We start from the raw sequence: 18,853 nt of genomic DNA, 5'->3' as shown, positions 1-18,853 counted from the left end.
GACCAGCTTGCTAAAGGAGCTCAAATAATGGCCCATTCATTTACACTCCTTAAAGCTGAAGTCAAGGCGCTACAGCAGGCGAATGCGCTCAAAAAGTGAAGGGCAAACAAGCGAAGGAAGCGTATTCAATTAGGTGGAAGCTTGACAATTGAGGAAGGTGATGAGCTCGTACGGAGTACTCAAACTCAGGAGGAGGAGGGTGGTGATGCCACACAGGGTCAGTGCAGGAAAGGGAAACCACGACGATGTGGCACATGTAATCAAGTTGGACATACTGCTAGTACGTGCAAAGAGGTATTAGATTCAATTACTGTAGATAGCTAGAGTGTTTTAAAGGGTTGTTGTTATAATATACCTACGAAGTTGTATTTTGGTGGTTATTTTGCACGGTTCGACCGGGTGCACAGTTCGATTGGGAAATACGTAATAATTATGGATTTTCGGCAACTTGTCGTTAACTACATAGCAACACAATAATGATGGTGAGAGATCTGTCATTGCACAGAATAGACATCCGCACAGAAGGAACAAGACAGATTCAGAAGCAGATATGGCTGAATATGAGACAAAGAGGAGAATTTGGTGGTATGTTGCTTTGACGGACTGGTGAGTGCAATACCCTACTCGTAACGTATCTAATGAATAGCAATGGCTATTAGCATTTTCTGGCGGTCCACAAGAGGGCACCTACTTAATACACCCAGAACATATGCATGTGAGATCCCCACAGATTGTAAGTGGGGATCTTGTTGCCCAAAGTGATCAGTCCAATGGCTCAGAGTCGACCCCCACATCAATGTCTTAGTTCCTCCAATACATTCGTCTATCCGATATATGTCGGACCATCGTGGATTCTATACCTCGATTTCTGGATGATATCGACATGGTAGACTATGATAAGATAATTGCCCTAGATGACCAATTCGAGGATCTAACTAAGAGATTTCCGATATTCTTCCACCTCGATGAAGAAAGCAGGCTTATGGGCCACGGGACTGACCATAGGTTTCCTCATATAGCTACACAGTGCTATCTTATCCATCTTGGAGTCCTTAATAGACGTTGTAAGCTCTACCAACCGTATCTCATAAGGGGATTCGTCGAATCAAAATACGCCTTTTCTAGAGACGTGTGTTTGGGCTCTGGACGCAATGACTTGGAGGTGAACCGTGTACTGGAAAAAACTAAATCTGACCTGGGTTGTGCTCCTGCGAGGTTCGCCACAGTTATGCATCATGTCTTCATGGCTACTGTTGTACTAGTTATGGACCTCTGTTTTAACAAAATCGAGGGCCATGAAGAACAAAGACAGGCTGAAGTCATGCGTGCTTGCGGAATGCTCCAAGAGGCAAAACAAGACTCCGTATTATCAAAGATGTTTCTTGATCCTCTCATGGAAATCTTACAAAAGCATAGGGCATTAGTCCTCAGTGATCAGAAGTTGTCGTCTTTCATGCCGTCATTGGGAAGTAATTCCCATGCTTCGCCGCATAACAAAACCCACGAGTCTCCCAACAGCATTCTTGAACGACCACAAGATAAAGCTTGAAGCCCCTTTACCAAACGCTTTCCCCCCGTTATATCGGCAGGGCACCGAAGAGCTTAAGGCTACCAAGCAATACCTGTTAGAGAACCTAGAGAAAAGCTTCATATCAACAGCAACAGCCCCTTCGCGTCCCCTATCCTATTCGTAAAGAAAGCGGATGGCAAATTAAGATTTTGCATCGATTACCGGAAGTTAAATGGTCTCACCTGGAACGATCCCTACCCCATCCCGCGTATCGATGAACTACTAGGACGGGTGTCGAAAGCAAAAATCTTCACTAAGCTAGATATCAGACAAGCCTTCCACCGCATACGGATGCACCCCGACTCGGAAGAGTACACGACCTTTCAGACTCGCTATGGATCCTATAAGTGCAAAGTGCTGCTGTTTGGACTGATGAACGGTCCCGCAACCTATCAGCGGTACAGTACTAGACCACTGCTATTAACTGAATTCCAATTTGACGCGTAAATTGCGTCGCGTAACCCACCCCTCCTTGTACAACAACCATAATTATGCCACCAACTCAGAGGGCTTTGGCTCCAATTGATGGGAATCGACAGCCTGGTGGCCAATTAAGCCCATACCAATGCGGGCAGATTATTGGGAGGCAGTCAGAGGGTGCAACACCTACTAAGATTGCACACGACCTAAACCTTGACTGAAGCAACGTACGATATACAATTGCAGTTGACTCAATATGCACCAAAGGCAAGAGCCTACCCTGTACACCACGGGGAAAGTCATATACAGAAGCAGAGCAATGCCTTATACTCCGCCATGTACGCCTAAACCCAAAGGATACATACCAAGAAGTAAAGGATGCTTGTAATGTTGCTTGCTCAACATCAACTATAAAGAGGATACTACAAAAAGCAGGCATAGGCAATTGGCGTGCAAAGTGTCGCCCTTTCCTACTGCCAATACATGCAGCTAAACGGCTTGCATGGTGTTTAGCACGGAGGAATTGGACAGCAGAGGATTGGGGTCAAGTTGTGTGGAGTGATGAGTGCTCTGTTACAGGAGCGAGTGGTGTTTCTGCACACCTGCTCAGAAGTGGTGGAGATGATCCAAACCTATAGTACAAAGAAGAACATGAAGATCATGGTTTGGGGGGCCTTTTGGGCAGAAGGCCGGAGCAATTTATACCTTATATACCGTGACTTTGAGTCAAAGAAGTTTGGATATACTGCAAACTCATACCTTGAGGTTCTAGAAGCAGAACTCCTCCCTATTTTTGAGAGTCTTGACTCTAGCTACTCATTTATGCAAGATAATGCTCCTATCCATACTGCGGGTATGTCGGATAGGACATGACTGTAGAAGCTTACGGGGTACCACCGCTTGTCAGGGTGTTCTTGGGAGAGGACACCAGCTACGACTCCATTGGAGGAATCTGTCTCCAGCTTCGTAGGCAATTCGGGGTTGAAGTGGTGAAGTGCCTGTACTGCTAGGAGTTGCCGGCGCAATTCCTCAAAAGCAGCCTCACATTCGTCTGTCCATTGGAAAGGCTCCGAGGGAGTAGTGATGGTAAATTAGGATGTCGTCTAAGTATGCGGTACAGAAGTCGTCTAAATATTGCATCAGGACGTCATTCATATACAGTCACCGACCACTGCTATTAACCGAATCGCAAAACCACCCGCAAAGCCACCGAACGTAGATAATTAATTTGCTCGTAACATATGCAATTTTAGAGTGATAGATGTAAAAATTGATCCATTGTAATTAGAATTGAAAGCTATACAAAATAAGCCCCTATAGTATATAGTATAAAAAATGAGTATTCTAGTATTTTGTATGCCACCCGTCTGCTTGAATGCACGCCTCAATTCTACTCAACATACTCTTATACAATTTATTGAACAATGACTTGTCTAATGTGTCCCATGCTGCTTACAAACATGATTCTAGACGCTGTCTTGCATGTTCTGAGTTTGATTTATCCTTTGCAATTTCAGGGAACATCTCACACACCCGGGTTTTCAAGTGCCACCAAATGTGCTCAATTGGGTTGAGGTCGGGTGAGTAGGGCGGCCACCCATAGAGTGTAGTAATCATATGCTCCTCAAGAAAGTCTGTAAGGACACGAGATCAACTGGGAGATCCACGACAAGGAACTATTCGCAATAGTAAAGGCCTTCAGAAAATGGAGGCCCGAGTTGGCTTAAGTGCGCCACTGAGTCGACTCTACACTGACCACCATTCGCTAGAATATTTCATGTCTACCAAGGTTCTCACCGCGAAGCAAATTCGGTGGATGGAACTACTCTCCGACTTCAACTTCTGCATTATGTACACCGCGGGCAAGAATAACCAGAAGGCAGATATTCTGAGCCAAAGATACCAAGACTTGGTAACACAGCAGAAAGTCAAGCTTGATAGTAGGGCGAGGGTATTGTTAGGTCCAAGCCACCTGCACCCCCGAATCAGCGCCGAACTTGCCGAGAGCTACATAGCATCCATTAACTAGATGGACATCCCCAAGCCCCAGATGCCTTTCTATTTAATAGACGCTTTATGTGAGGATAACAGAGAGTCTTTTACAGAAACACGTGCGAAACACCCCCTACCTGACAGGTTCGCGTTGAACGGCTGGCTTCTTCTATACAAAGGCCGGCTATGTGTGAACCGTCACACCGAGCTATGTACGAAACTAATCCGAGAAGCGCACGACCAGGTGTCAGTGGCACATCCTAGCGGCCGGAAAACCTATCAATTGATTGCCCCAAAGTACCACTGGGTCGGGATGGAAGCGGATTGTTTGCGCTATGTGAGGAATTGTGTGACATGTCGGCTTTCTCATACCAATGTCACCAAGCAACAAGGATTCCTACACCCGCTGCCCGTACCCGAATATCCGATGCAACACCTCACCATTGACTTCAAGGAGTTCCCAAGGGACAAGCATGGATACGACAGCATCTTAGTGTATATGGACTGACTTGGAAAGAGTTCAGTTACCATACCTTGCTACAAAACCACAACTGCCCGGCAAATGGCACAATTGTTCATTGAATGGATATACTGATTCGGACACACTTCCAGTGTAATGGTGGGTGCACCAGATGTGGGAATCTAGCCACCCAAGGAAAGGATGATTTTACTAAGACAACACACTGTCTTAGGAAACAGAGCCAAAGGGTCGTAGCTTAGACTATTCCACAATGCAGCAATCAGGTGTATGATGTAGTGGAGTGGTTTAGACAAGTTGTAACAAATGTTGAGTCTGAGAACTCAGGGATAAGCCAGAGGTTAGCACCTCACTGACTTTTCAGAAACAAGGAGTAATAAGATCAATGCTTGGAAGCTTGGAAAAGACGTGGAAGTATGTGATAGTCAATTTACTGTATTGTCTGCTTGCCCTTTCTTAAGGAAAGGGCAATCCTATTTATGCTAAAGGAGTGTAGTTCTCTCATTTTCCAAGACTTTCCATGACTAACCAGGCCTGGTAACTATAGTTGACATAAGACAATCCCATAGAACCATCTCCTAGGTTCCTAGCCTATAGGAAGTGAAAGGAGGTCCAAGGTCAGAGTACCCCTATAGACAGATTATGTCATAACTTAACCAATCTTGTGGGTAACTAAGGAGCGATGATGTGTAATGAATCATAGATGGTTGTAGAAGCTTTTGGAGCTATCGTTCATGTTCCTAGGCCTCTAGTTGATAGAGATATGTCATGTGTAGTATTAGCCCAGTAACTAAGGAGTGATGTCATGTAATGAATCATAGAGGGTTATAGAGATATGCTATGTGGTCATATTGGCCCAGTAACTAAGGAGCAATGACATGTAATGAATCATAGAGGGTTGTAGCAATCGTTGAGTAGTATTGCTCTTGTTGTTGGTGTGACAAGCCAAAATATGTATAGTGACTTGTAGGTTTGAGGAGGAGATTTCTAAGTTTGCTCTTGAGTTTGATAGCAAACTGAGTGCAACGAATATCAGTATGACATCCAGAGTCGATTGTAAGCGACCGCGGACCCCAATTCATATCATCTTTTTGGCAGGAGTTCTGTCGAATTATCGGTGTTAAGGTTAAGCTGTCGACTGCCTATCATAAGCAGACCGACGGACAGACGTAAATCATGAACCGATACATCGATCAGAGACTGAGGCCTTTCGTATCCCATTACCAGGATAACTGGAGCGAACTCATCCCCATAATGGACCACGTGCAAATGACACTCCCCCACGCATCCATTGGCATGACCCCCTACTGACTCAAGTACAGAACCGATCCGCGTACGAGTTGGTATTGGAACACCCTGAAAAGCACCAACCTCCGGGAGACTCTAAACCAAGATGAAGCCAAGGCAGTTGCAGACCGAATGCATACTGCATGGGTCCATGCAAAGGAAAATATGGCAAAGGCACAAGAGAAAATGTCTAAGCACATGAATCGATGCCGAAGGGCCATCAACTGGGACGTAGGAGATAGAGTGTACCTATCGAACAAAAATTTGAAGAACTCTCGCCCTAGCCGCAAGTTGGGCCAACAATGGGTCGACCATATACAGTGCTAGAACTAGTTAGACACGCTTTTCGTCTAGACCTACCTACTGGTTCTCAAATACATGATGTGTTCTCACCAGACATTCTCATCAAGGCCCCGAATAACCCCCTACTGGGTCAAGAGCCGCCTGGGCCTAGCAGCGTAGTTATAGATGGCTTGGAAGAATGGGAAGTAGAAAAGGTCCTTGCCGTGAGATTCCAAGGAAAGCAACTTCAATACCAGGTTAGTTGGGTAGGATACGATCCGGACCAGAGTGGTACCCAGCGTCGAACTTCATGAACTCTCCCCATAAACAGAGAGTTTCACACATAGTACCCACAATTACCAGGACCACCACGGGAACTACTTGGGTGGATTACGGCATGGGAGACGGGACAAGACTACGATCACGAAAGGACGACAAAAGGGGAATTGGCCTTTTTAGACGGGTGTAACATATAACCATCCATGGTAATAAATCTACTACAGATGACCAAAGTGCCGCCCAAATTATATGACAACTAAAAACAGGTCGGCCGACTGTAGATAATACTTGTAATATGACTAGAAGTAACGTGATACACATGCCCGCATACACAAATACCATGCAACAGAAAGAAAAACCAATGGATAGTCATGAAATATTGATTGATTCAACCTGATCTACCACCATCACCATTGATCTCCCCTCCTCCTCCATCACCATCACCGCCCACCCATATACCCATCCCATCCCACTCTCCCCCCGTTAACAGTCTAAGCAAGTAGAAAAAACCGCGAAAAACGCCTCAAAGCGAACCCCCAAAACCACTACCAAAACCAAGCCCAAAAAAAAAAGTTATCGAAAGAGCAAATGCCATAGCCCCCCAGCCCATCCCCATCCCCATCCAATCCATCCATCCGTTCACTCCACCGTGCCTTGCCATGCCTTGCGGCCCCCAACTCCTAGGGAAAAATAACGAGCGTTAAAAAAAAAAAGTATCCATATCCCCCTGCTCCCGGTCCGTTCGTGAGTAGGCCCCTCTAACAAAGCAGTCGTATCGTGTCCATTCCCCCATCTCCAGTCTCCCTATTCGCGCATTGCCCTCATAGGAAACCGCAGAATCCCCCCTCGAAAAAGCGAAGCGAAGAAGTTCATTGTCGACGAAAAAATAACAATGAGCGCTCCTCCCAAACTTTTGTCAAAGTCACATAGCCCCCTAATTACTTCCTCACCCCTCCCTCCGGTAGAAAATCTCCGAGTTAATATTAACCCCCCCCCAACCCCGGTGAGGTGGGAGGCAGAAATGCTTTCTTTCAGATACAAAACTTCCGATCCAGCACCCTCAACGCGCGCAGATCCTCCCCTCCAAACCCAGGACCCGTGATATTAGCATGCGGGATCTCTCGGGGGATGCCATTCGCGCCCTTGGCCTCCTCGTCGTCGTTCTTGACGGGGCTGACGCCCTTATCGGGCATTCTGCTCGACGTGCTCGGTTTTTGGGGCGCGCCACCGGGGCTGCGCTGTTGCGAGGAGGACGCGGATAAGGGTGTAGATGAGGGCGGGGGGCGGGAAGAGGGGGTGCCGTGCACCATATTTGAAATGCTGGGAATGCTCTGGGCCTCTCCACTTCTCGACTGCTGCGGCGGCGCGCCATTCGACAGCGGACTCCTCTGTTGCGACCTATCCTGTCCCAGCGAACCGTCCCTGCTTCCAGTTGGCGACGAGAGGCGGCGAAGAGGCGGCGGCGCGTGCCCGTTCGACTGCTGGTGATGGAGTGGTGGCACTCTAGGCCCTAACCTTGGATCTACAGAGGCTGGTCCCCTGGAACCTGAGTGCATCTGTCCCAGTTGTTGTGCCTGCATGGCCTGCGCCTGTGCTAAAGCGTGCTGGGCGTCGCGGGCAGCATTTGTCGCGTATGCAAGGGTGCTCATCTGTGGTGGCGGGCCGGAGGCGGAGAGGTGTCGTGGAGCGATGCTATCGTGTGGGCTGTGCGGATGGTGAGGGGAGCGGTCGTATGGCTGCGGTGCAGGGTGGTGCTGCATGTGTGGAGGGAGGTGTTGAGGGGAGTACTGGTGTGGACTCCTGTCGTTTGGTGGGGGAGGGGGGAGTTGCGAGCCGTACATCGCGGGAGGGTAGTTGTAAGGCGGGGTAGGGACTGGAGAGCGTGGCCAGGCGCCGTAGCCGGGGGAATAGGGGTATGGCGACCGGGCGTGAGGGGCGTTTCCTGGCATCATCTGTTGTGGCGAGGACATATAAGATCCCTGGATGGGTTGGCGGGGAGGAAGTGGCGCTTGATCGTGGACTGTGGACTCGGGATACATGCCCTTGATAGGGACGATATGTCGCAGTGCCGGATCGGTCGTTGGCTGTGGAAGATCGGTGATGCTCGGGTGCTGGCGCGCAAAGTAGCTGATTAGGTGAAGGTGCTGGCCGCTAGATGTCGTGATGCTGAATGACTGCTTCAGTAGCCCATCTGCCTTATAACGGTATCCGTCTAGGCTATCCTGGTCCATATCTGCGTCCTCGTCGCTGCCGCGCCCACTATCTGGTGTCTTCCCGCCCAGTCGCCGCGGCGCAGGGACGAAGTTGCCCCCGCCGCGCTTGCCCTCCATCTCGCGGTATGTGAGGAAGCTGCCAGAGACGCGGCTCGCACTCCATGATTTTCCGTCCGTCCACCGGCGCATGCCTGCTTCGCGCTCGTCCCATACGAACACCGAGCCAGATGTTATTGATTGCCTCTCCTTCTCCGATAGTCGTCGTTGCACGCGGGGTAATAAGCCCAGTCGGCAAGCCTCAAATAGCTTTATGGCATCCGCAGGGCTCCGAACGTGCCCTCTGTATGTTTCCGTCATCTTTATATCGGCTGGGTATCTACCCCAGCGTGTGGTATCGCCTCTTCTCTATGTATTATATTCGATTACGAGCGCCGTACGGAAGCTCGCAGTGTAGGATTGCCGGTGGCTAAACGAAGTCAACTTCCCCAATTGAGAAGTTGCCACGCAGCCGCGCCTTTTCTGAAGCGCTCCTCCTTGTAGGTCTGTCGCACCGGCCGCGCAATTGCGTGGTGAGCTAATGGTCGTGGGCGGTATCGGCAGTTGTGTGCAGGGTCAAATCGCAAGATTTGTCGAGGATGTTAGGCGTTTGGGGTTCTGCGTTCGCTTGAGAAGGTTAGCTATGACCCTTGCATGTATAGTATGAATAAGTGCCGTGCAAGCCGACAGTCGGTGCTGGACACGCTGTAGAGCAAGTTGCTTCAGACGTCGTGTTGGCGCGCTGAGTCTTCGTCTGGTGGCCGAGTTGCGGCTCTCTCTTGTTCAACGATGGGGGGGTTTTAGTCGGGGGCCAGCGCACGCGCATATAGGAAGAAGCTGCCGCAGGCGATATGTTGGCCGAAGATACAGACTCCCGATGACGCAAGGTTACAAGCGACGACACAGGATTTGTATGTCGGGCATTCCTTGAGCAGATCTTTTTTATTGTGTGCGTGGTCTGGTCTTTGAAATTTGGCCGAGGGAAAAGAAAATGTTGTACTCACTGTATGAAACACCAGGACCGTTGAAGTGAGTGTAGCGACAGGAGACGAATCCGTTTGGTGTGGGTGGTGTTATGTGTGGTTACATGTATATATAATTAAATATATATACATATATATGCATGTAGAGAAAACGGCTGTGTGGATCCCAAGATGAGGGACTGTTGGGCGCTATATTTCGAGGATCCCACTTCTGATCACGGCAGATAACGGCGTAACGGCTCTCTTACTGTTTCGATGGCAGATGTGCAGCCAGTCAGAGAAGTAGCAGAGAAGTAACAGAGAAGTAGAGCCGAGGTGAGTTTTGAGGGAAGTTTTGAGATAATTGCCGTTGTGTGGTGATGATTGGTGAAGATCGGTGAGGATTGGTGAAGATCGGTGAGGATTGGTGAAGATCGGCGGTGGAAGGTGGAGGAAAGGGAGAGTGACGAGGGATATTCGGTTCGGGAGAATGGTGGAAAGAAGAAAGGAGGAAGGAAAGTAAAGGCAGGTAGGAAGGTAGGAAGGTAGGAAGGTAAGAAGGTAGGAAGGTAGTTAAAAAAGGTGGAAATGGTGAGTCGAAAGAAGGTGTATTTGGTTACTTAGTGTGAAGAAAGACGTGTGCTTCTTCTGTTGCTTCTTTCTTCTTTCGTATTTCTTCTTTTGTATTTCTTCTTTCGTATTTCGTATGTTATGGACAAATAAGAAGGAAGGAAGTGTAAGAAGGTAAGATCTGTGTACCATGTAGTTGTATATGTAGTACTCCCGTGTCCGTACGAGTAGAAGATATGGATAAGATGGACAAAAGATGGGCAAGATGGGGCAAAGATGGGCAAAAGATGGGGCAAAAGATGGGGCAAAGTTAGGATGGATAGGATGGATAGGATGGATAGGATGGATAGGATGGATAGGATGGATAGGATGGATAGGATGGATAGGATGGATAGGATGGATAGGATGGATAGGATGGATAGGATGGATAGGATGGATAGGATGGATAGGATGGATAGGATGGATAGGATGGTAGTAAGGTAGAGGGTCAAAGGGAAAGTTTAGTTGGTTGATACAGAAGTAGTCACAGGTAGTGTAGTATAGTGGGATTTTGCGGTGCCACACTCGTCTCGGCCTCGACCATTGAGGGGAGAGAGGAAATGATGATTTTATTTTAGGTATTTAGGTATTAGGTATTAGGTATTAGGTATTAGGTATTTAGGTATTTAGCTAGGGTAGTTATTCTACTTAATATTTGATTATTTCGTGATTCCTATTGGGTCTGGGCTACCTGGGCGAGCTTGATGGCTGGCCATGGACTGGGTCGTTGCGAGAAGGTTTAGGGTTGGGAAAAGGGCGAAAAGGTAAAAATGAGCGAAAGAAGGTGGGTGTGTGGGGATAAGGAAGGTGGAACGGGGTAGGAGGTAAGTAGGGGGGGTGGTAGGGGGGGGGTTAAAAGGGGGGGTGGGAAGGGAAGGGGGCTAGGGTTACAATCAACTAAAGTAGGTACAGTACTTTAGTTGATTGTAACTCTACTACTACTCCGCTGGTAGCGTAGGTACCTTACCGGCGGAGGCCCATTTTTTTACACTATTGTGGCAGACTTTGATAGGGTGCCAAGCAAATGTTTTATGGGGCAGATGTGGACAGCAGAATAGGTCGCTAAAGAAGTCCAGGATTAGTTGCCCAATACAATGCAATCTCTCCACACTGACATAATAATAGAAATCTACAACAACTACAGTCAAATGCCGCTAAGACGATGTATTCGGTGCCAACAAATCATATCGTACTGTAGGATATATCGCTATACTGAATTTTGCATAATCCACCCATCTAGCCGTGACTGTATCCTGCTCTCCTGATCTAAAGCATCAAGAATAGACTCTAGACGCTCCAACCCTCGTAAATGCTCTGCCTTGAGAGCATCTTGACCTTCAGCAAACCCAATCAGAACTTGTAGAGCTTGACATGCACTCTGTATAGTAAATACAGGCTGCTCTAGCTGCTCCTCCTCTTCGTCATCATCTTGGGTACTGCCTTGGCCTAGGTGCTCCTCTAAAACCTCTTCTGGTCCCAATTCCCCCATCCCATCTTGTATATCCTTCTCTTCCTCCGAGTTTAAAAAGTTTGATATTGCCATGACAACTATTACCCCTCTTAGAATCGGAGAGCTTTATGACAAGGTAATTAGAGCTGGGAACATACAAGATGAAGAGGGATTGGCATTGAAATAAGTGTTGATTTTCGAAAGCAGTTGTAGATTGTTGTGTTTGTAACCAAGTTGTTCCAGCTTCGTACAATCCATCGAATAGCTAAGTGTAGATTCATTGTATCCATAGGATTTTGATTGTTGTGAAAGGCTTCAAGCATATATGAAAGCCATTGTCGTCGATAATAAGCTTTGAAAGATTGAATGATACCTTGATCAAGAGGCTGATATTGACTGGTACTGTTAGCTGGTAGCCAACAAATATGAATATTTGAAGGAGGGGGGTAAAGCTCAAGAGCAGCAGCATGTGCTGTAAAGTTATCCATTGTAAAGAGAACTTCTCGAGTGCCAATATATTGATAGAACGCCTCAAGCCATTCGCCCATAATAGTTGTATTCATCCAAGCCTTCTTATTCCATCTCCATATACCACCCATCATTGAAACGCTAACATTTCGTAAAGCTCGCGGTGTTTTTGCCTTTCCAATGATCCAGACTGGAAGTCTATTTGTTCCAGAAGCGTTGACACAAAATACAAGACTGATCCGAGTCTTATCCTTCTTTAATCCAGCCTGAGATTGAGTAGCAAGTCCTCGAGATGGCATCATCATCTAAAAGAGTCCTGATTCATCCATATTATAGATATTTTCCTCCGAGTATTCCCGTGCAATTGTTCGTAATGCCTTCATTTCATCTTCTGCAGACTCTGGAACTGAGCCTGCTTCTCCGTGTTGAATTTGTACTTTGATATTTTGTCGTTCTTTAAATCGTTGAAGCCAGCCTACACTGAAGTCTGGGCAGACTGTGCTGTCATTATGTGGAAGGCGTTCCCAGATTTGTCGCGCCTTTTGTTGAAGTAGATCACCAGTTGTAAACCCTCTTCGACTCAATTCGAAGTTGCCAAGTAAGAAGAAGCTTTTCGACTTCAGGCCAGTTCCAGTTTGTAATCATGCTCTGTTGGTATTAGGAGCTTCGTCAAGGCTGTCAAAGTGATGGCTGAGAGACTCAGAGACTGTCAACTGGCTAAGTTTGTGGTTATATTGCTGGAGGAACCATTCGATACACTGCTTTTGAGTTGGCTTTTGATGTTGTTTCTTAGCCCAGGCACGAAGGGCATGGCGTTGTTCGAGTAGAATAGGCTGCTTTCGAGGCATTCTGAAGGTCAACAAACACACATTGGTTGATGGATAATACAATAATTGGAGGCAGAATGATGATTATCTTGAATATTGGACAATATATGGTGTTTTGATTCAGTGCAAGAAAATATATCGCACAATTGAATATATCTGCTAACCGAACATCGTCTTAGCGGCATTTGACTGTACTTTGCAGCTTAGTTTGCTTCGTACAACCCCTACTTTCTTGCAAATAGCTTGTAATTGTATATTGGCCTCTCTTTGAGCCTTTAAGACTTAGACAGCTTCGACAGTAATTGCTCCTCCTTCTTGTAATCGATGTTTCTTTGTATGATGATGTCAACTAAGTAAATCATTTGCTTTGTGAAGTGTAGTGTTTTCTTCTTGCAATAACATCAATTCGTGTATTGCACTTACTGCACCTTTTGCAACCTGATCAATGCTTTGTAAAAGCGAAGTTGGTGAACTATTCTGATGTCGTACAATCTGGTCCTTAAGGTATGTTGATTAAGATTGTGTCTTAAGTACATTGCATGGAGTTTTAGATTCCTAGATCACAGGTAGAGTTGGCGTAGGCATTGGGGTACAAAGTCGAATGTCAAGCTTTGAAATCACATAGTTCGGATCATACGGAACAAGCCCTATGTTAATCGAAATGTTTAATCCAATCTAGCCCTCACTCATTTGTTGTCCAGCCATTTGACATAACAGCAATAACCCAATCTAGCAGCAAAGAAGTGTTTTTGTACCAAGACAAAAGGTGGTTTTTCCCTACAACAATAATAAATGGCAGTAGCGCATATCCGTATGATCTAATGCCTTGAATTACTGTAATCCATTCCCTATTACCTTGCTGTGTTGTACAAGGTCTGCTCTTTTGTTCGGCATTCGTTACAACCATCTTAGATGATATTTTTGGCCCATTAAAAAATCCTGTCTTATCAAAGTTGTATATGTCCTCCTGGTGAATCCCATATTTGTGAATCATGTTTCATACAAGTTGAAACCCGCGTTAACGTGGTTGTACACCGAGTCGTGAATGTCACCGAGTCGTGAACTTTTCCCTACTTAGCTACCTACGAACTTCAACATGCGTTTCCTCCACAACTACCAATGGAAATCCAAACCCAAGAAGCGCGAATCATTCTAGCTATTGAGGCTCTTCAAACATGTAAATCACTTAATCGCAGGTCTGCATCAATACTATATAAAGTGCCTTATTCTACGCTTACTGATAGAATGGCTGGCCGACCTTCTCAACGCGAAACCAAAGCCAATAGTCTTAAATTGACTGAGCTAGAAGAGGAAGTGATTATTCGAAATATATTGGATATGGATGCAAGAGGATTTGCGCCTCGGCCTGCTAGTGTGGAGGATATGGCAAATTATATCCTTGAATCGCATGGGGGAAAGCACGTTGGGACGCGGTGGGCATATCGATTTATACAACGCCGCCCCGAGTTAAAGACGCGTTTTAATCGCGTTTATGACTTTCAAAGAGCCTTGTGCGAAGATCCTGAGCTTATTGGAGCGTGGTTTCAACTTGTGCAGAACATGAGAGCAAAGTACGGCATCCAAGACTGCGATTTCTACAACTTTGACGAGACGGGCTTCATGATGGGCGTTATTAGCTCAGCTTTAGTTGTTACACACGCCGATCGACGTGGCAGAGGCAAGGCAGTTTAGCCTGGCAATCGGGAATGGGCTACAGCAATTGTTTGTGTGAATGCTGAAGGCGGGAGTATCCCTCCGTTTTTAGTAGTTCAAGGGAAATGTCACCTTTCAAGTTGGTATACTGAAGGCGGCCTTCCTCATAATTGGGTAATTAAACCAACAAGCAATGGATGGACCAACAACGAGACAGGTCTAGAATGGCTTCATCACTTCGATAAACATACTTGCAGTCGTGCAAAAGGACCATATCGGATGTTGGTTTTAGACGGGCATGAAAGTCACGAATCAGCTGCGTTTCAGGAATATTGCAAAGCAAACAACATCATAACTCTCTGTCTACCTCCTCACTCGTCTCACCTAACTCAGCCACTTGATGTTGGGTGCTTTAGTGTTCTTAAACGCATGTATGGGCATCAAATTGAGACCTTTATTAAGGCTCATATAAACCATATTACAAAGGTTGAGTTTTTTATAGCTTTCCACGCAGCTTATAACCAGTCAATAACAACTCAAAACGCCAAAGCTGGATTTCGCGGAGCTGGTTTAGTGCCCTTTGATCCGCAAGTAATCATTTCAAAGCTAGACGTCAAGTTGCGGACTCCTACACCTACAGGACCCCCCTCTATAGACGCTGATCCTTGGGTTTCTCAAACGCCTCGCAACCCAATAGATGCTCTCTCACAGACTACTCTAGTTAAAAATCGCATTGCACGGCACCAAGGAAGCTCGCCAACCCCCATTTTTGCTACTGTTACTGCATTAGCTAAAGGGACAGAGATTTTGGCACATGAAATGACTTTATTGTCAGCTGAAGTCCGCACCCTTCGAGCAGCAAACGAAGCTCTTAGCAAACGCCGGAGGGCTAAAAAGTCTCGTGTCCGTCAAGGGTGTGCACTTTCTGTAGGGGATGCACATGATGATTTGTCCTAAAGGGCAGTTACGGAGCAAATAAATCGCGAGAAGCGCTCTGGAGGGGTTGGTAGGAATGAGGGGCAACCAGGTGTATGACATTGTGGCACTTGCGGGGGGGCTGGCCATAATGCACGAACTTGTCAGGAGGTCATAGAAGTACTTAGCTCATCAGATTTTTAGTTTTAATACATGTTGTGGTTGTTTAATTATACCTTACTGTAATGGTGGGTGCACCAGATATGAGAATCTAGCCACCCAAGGAAGGGATGAATTTACTAAGACAACACACTGTCTTAGGAAACAGAGCCAAAGGGTTGTAGCTTAGACTATTCCACAACGCAGCAATCAGGTGTATGATGTGGTGAAGTGGTTTAGACAAGTTGCAACAAATGTTGAGTCTGAGAACTCAGGGGTAAGTCAGAGGTTAGCACCTCACTGACTTTTCAAAAAACAGAGAATAACAAGATCAATGCTTGGAAGCTTGGAAAAGACGTAGAAGTATGTGCTAGTCGATTTACTGTATTGTCTGCTTGCCCTTTCTTAAGGAAAGGGCAATCCTATTTATGCCAAAGGAGTGTAGTTCTCTCATTTTCCATGACTTTCCATGACTAACCAGGCTTGGTAAATGTATTAGAAATCAAGTGCGACCCACAACTAGCTTGCTAATCATGTAGTGAACGTAAGAGAATCCCATAGAACCATCTCTTGGGTTCCTAGCCTATAGGAAGTGAAAAGGAGGTCCAAGGTCAGAGTACCTATAGACAAATTATGTCATAACTTAACCAATCTTGTGGGTAACTAAGGAGCGATGACGTGTAATGAATCATAGAGGGTTGTAGAAGCTTCTAGAGCTATCGTTCATGTTCCTAGGCCTCTAGTTGGTAGAGATATGCCATGTGGTAGTATTGGCCCACCCCCTTAAGGAGGAGATTTTCTTAATAACTTGTTCAATGAGTGTCCAAATGATATGCTGTGATGTATGTAGCATAAACAGATGTAGTAGAAGAGTTTGCAGCAATCGTTGAGTAGTATTGCTTCTGTTGTTGGTGTGATAAGCCAAGATATGTATGGTGACTTGTAGGTTTGAGGAGGAGATTTCTAAGTTTGCTCTTGAGTTTGATAGCAAACTGAGTGCAACGAATGTCAGTATGACATGATCCCCCTTTTAAGGACGTTTGTGGGCTGTCTGCTTGCCCTTTAGCCAGGTGGCTTTCTTAGAAAGAAATTCTAGAATGAGCTTAGATGCATTTTTTAGATTTCTCTTAGGCTCCCAAGTGTTGTCACTTGTATGATAGCCTTTCCACTTAACGAGGAAGTAGTCCTGACCTCTAAGTGTCTTTTTGTCAAGGATAGACTCTACTTCATATTCTGGTTGATCCAAGATCAGAACAGGAGGTGGAGGAGACTGAAGTGGTCTTAAGGAACTTTCTTGTGCCTTAGACAAGAGAGATGCATGGAAGACATTATGGATAGTCCAAGTAGGTGGTAATGCAAGCTCGAAAGCATTCTTGCCAATAGTCCTTGTGATCTTAAAAGGTCCAAGTCTTTTAGTATCAAGTTTGTCTGAAGGTCTAGTAGTTGTGATATGTCTTCTAGACAAAAAGACTTGATCACCAACTTTGAATTGTGGTGCAACCACCCCCCTGTTAAAGGCCTGAGCCTGCTCGTCTTGTGCACGCTGTATTTGAACCTTGAGATAGTCCTGGAGGCCCTTAAGGTAGATGATTCTTTCAGTAGCAGAAGGGTTTTTGAAAATTTCAGGACAATTCAGTTCTGCCACTTCAAACCTAGGGTGATAACCATAGTTTGCATAGAAAGGTGTCTCTTTTGTGGTGTTAGAGACTGTGTTGTTGTAAGCAAATTCTGCAAGATGGAGAAGATCTGCCCAGTTGTCTTGAGCATAGTTTGTATAAATTCTTAGATATTGTTCAAGTACAGAGTTGACTCTCTCTGTCTGGCCATCTGTTTGAGGGTGATAAGCTGTAGAGAAGCGTTGTTCCATGTTTAAGAGTTTAGAGAACTCCTTAAAAAAGTTTGAAGTGAAAACTGCTCCCCTATCTGAGATCCAGTGTCCAGGAATTCCATGATATTTAAAGACCACCTTGAGGAATAGCCACGCAAGTTCAGAAGCTGTGATAGTCTCATTGCAAGGCTCAAAGTGTGCCATTTTTGTGAGCCTTTCTACCACCACAAGGATAGAGTCATAAGGGGTAGCACCCCCTTTTGGGATAGAAGGAGGCAACTTGACTATAAAGTCAATGGATATGGAGTCCCATGGGCGTTCTGGTATAGGTAGAGGCTGCAAGAGGCCATAGGGCTTTTGCCGTGTAGGCTTGTTCAAGTTGCAAGTAGTGCAAGAAGATATATAGTCTTGAAGAGTAGTCCTTAGACTAGGCCAGTAGAACTTTCTTGTTAGAAGTTCATAAGTTTTTGCAAAGCCAAAGTGCCCTGCAGCTGGAGCATCATGGAACTGCTGTAGGAGGTGTAGCTGTAATCGTTTATCCCTTGGGACATAGATATAGTTCTTGAATAAGAGAAGTCCATGCTGATTTTTTGAGAAATTCTGTAGTCCAACTTTCTCAAGAGAGGAACCTTTCTTCTGGAGGTATTCCAAAGTTCTTTTCGCAAAGGGATCATGGTTGTAAGCATCTTTGAATGCTTTAAGAAGTGTTGCTGAGGGTGTATAGTCTTTAAAGGTCTCTGGTTCCTGAGAAGAGGTAATGGGGGCAACTTGGTCTTGAGGGGATAAGTTTACCCCTAAGTCCTCTGTAGTACTAAGGTTGCTTAAAGATGCTGCTATAAGCTTTGCTGAGTCTAGCAGAGCCTTTGTATTGCTAGTTTTAGCAGAATCTTGGTAGTCATGTCTTCTTGAGAGGAGATCTGCTCTTTGATTCTTGGCCCCTGAGACATGTTTTATAACAAAGTCAAAACCTCCTAGTTGTTCAGACCACCTTGCTTGTCGTCGATTGAGCTGTTTAGTGGTTGTAAAGGTCAAGAGATTTGAATGGTCACTGTAAATAGTGATAGGATAGTTTGCCCCTTCAAGGTAGCATCTCCAATGCTTTAGAGAACATACTATGGCAAGCAGTTCCTTGTCTGTAATGGGATAGTTTTGTTCAGCTGCTGATAGCTTTCTTGAGTAAAATGCCACAGGCTGTAGCTCTTCTTGTTTGTCTTTTGGAGCTTGGTATAAGATTCCAGAAATGGCAAAATCTGAGGCATCTGTCTCAAGAGTGGCAGGTTTCAAGGGGTTAAAGTGTAGTAACATTTTCCCTTCTTTAAATTCTCCTTTAAGAGCATCGAAAGCATCTTGCTGTGTCTTATCCCAGTGATACAAAGTGTCCTTGTGAAGTAATTGAGTAAGGGGTAAAGCCAAGGATGTATATCT

The 18,853-nt window shown here is 45.8% G+C and overlaps 2 protein-coding genes across 2 annotated transcripts; both read right to left on the bottom strand.

Moving 5' to 3' along the window:
• Positions 1 to 6,817: 6,817 nt before the first annotated feature.
• On the bottom strand, positions 6,818 to 10,424 carry VC83_07200 (uncharacterized protein). Its single transcript, XM_024470777.1, has 2 exons — positions 9,562 to 10,424; positions 6,818 to 9,184 (listed from the first exon to the last, which is right to left on the bottom strand). The coding sequence occupies exon 2, from the start codon at positions 8,876 to 8,878 to the stop codon at positions 7,340 to 7,342; it is 1,539 nt and encodes a 512-aa protein (XP_024321926.1). The 5' UTR covers positions 8,879 to 9,184; positions 9,562 to 10,424; the 3' UTR covers positions 6,818 to 7,339.
• A 911-nt stretch (positions 10,425 to 11,335) lies between these two features.
• On the bottom strand, positions 11,336 to 11,671 carry VC83_07199 (uncharacterized protein; the record flags this gene model as incomplete). The annotated part of the gene is made up of 1 exon (XM_024470776.1): positions 11,336 to 11,671. One exon carries the CDS (start codon positions 11,669 to 11,671, stop codon positions 11,336 to 11,338), a length of 336 nt encoding a protein of 111 aa, XP_024321831.1.
• Positions 11,672 to 18,853: the final 7,182 nt, after the last annotated feature.

This window comes from Pseudogymnoascus destructans, assembly GCF_001641265.1.
Source record: "Pseudogymnoascus destructans isolate 20631-21 unplaced genomic scaffold scaffold_18, whole genome shotgun sequence".
NCBI classification, from domain to species: Eukaryota; Fungi; Ascomycota; class Leotiomycetes; order Thelebolales; family Thelebolaceae; genus Pseudogymnoascus; species Pseudogymnoascus destructans.
Note: the sequence above shows the minus strand (reverse complement) of the source record. Positions and strands in the feature narration are given on the sequence as shown.

Excerpts from the sequence above, each read along its gene's own strand:
- VC83_07200 (XM_024470777.1), bottom strand. The coding sequence starts at position 8,878 with ATGACGGAAACATACAGAGGGCACGTTCGGAGCCCTGCGGATGCCATA.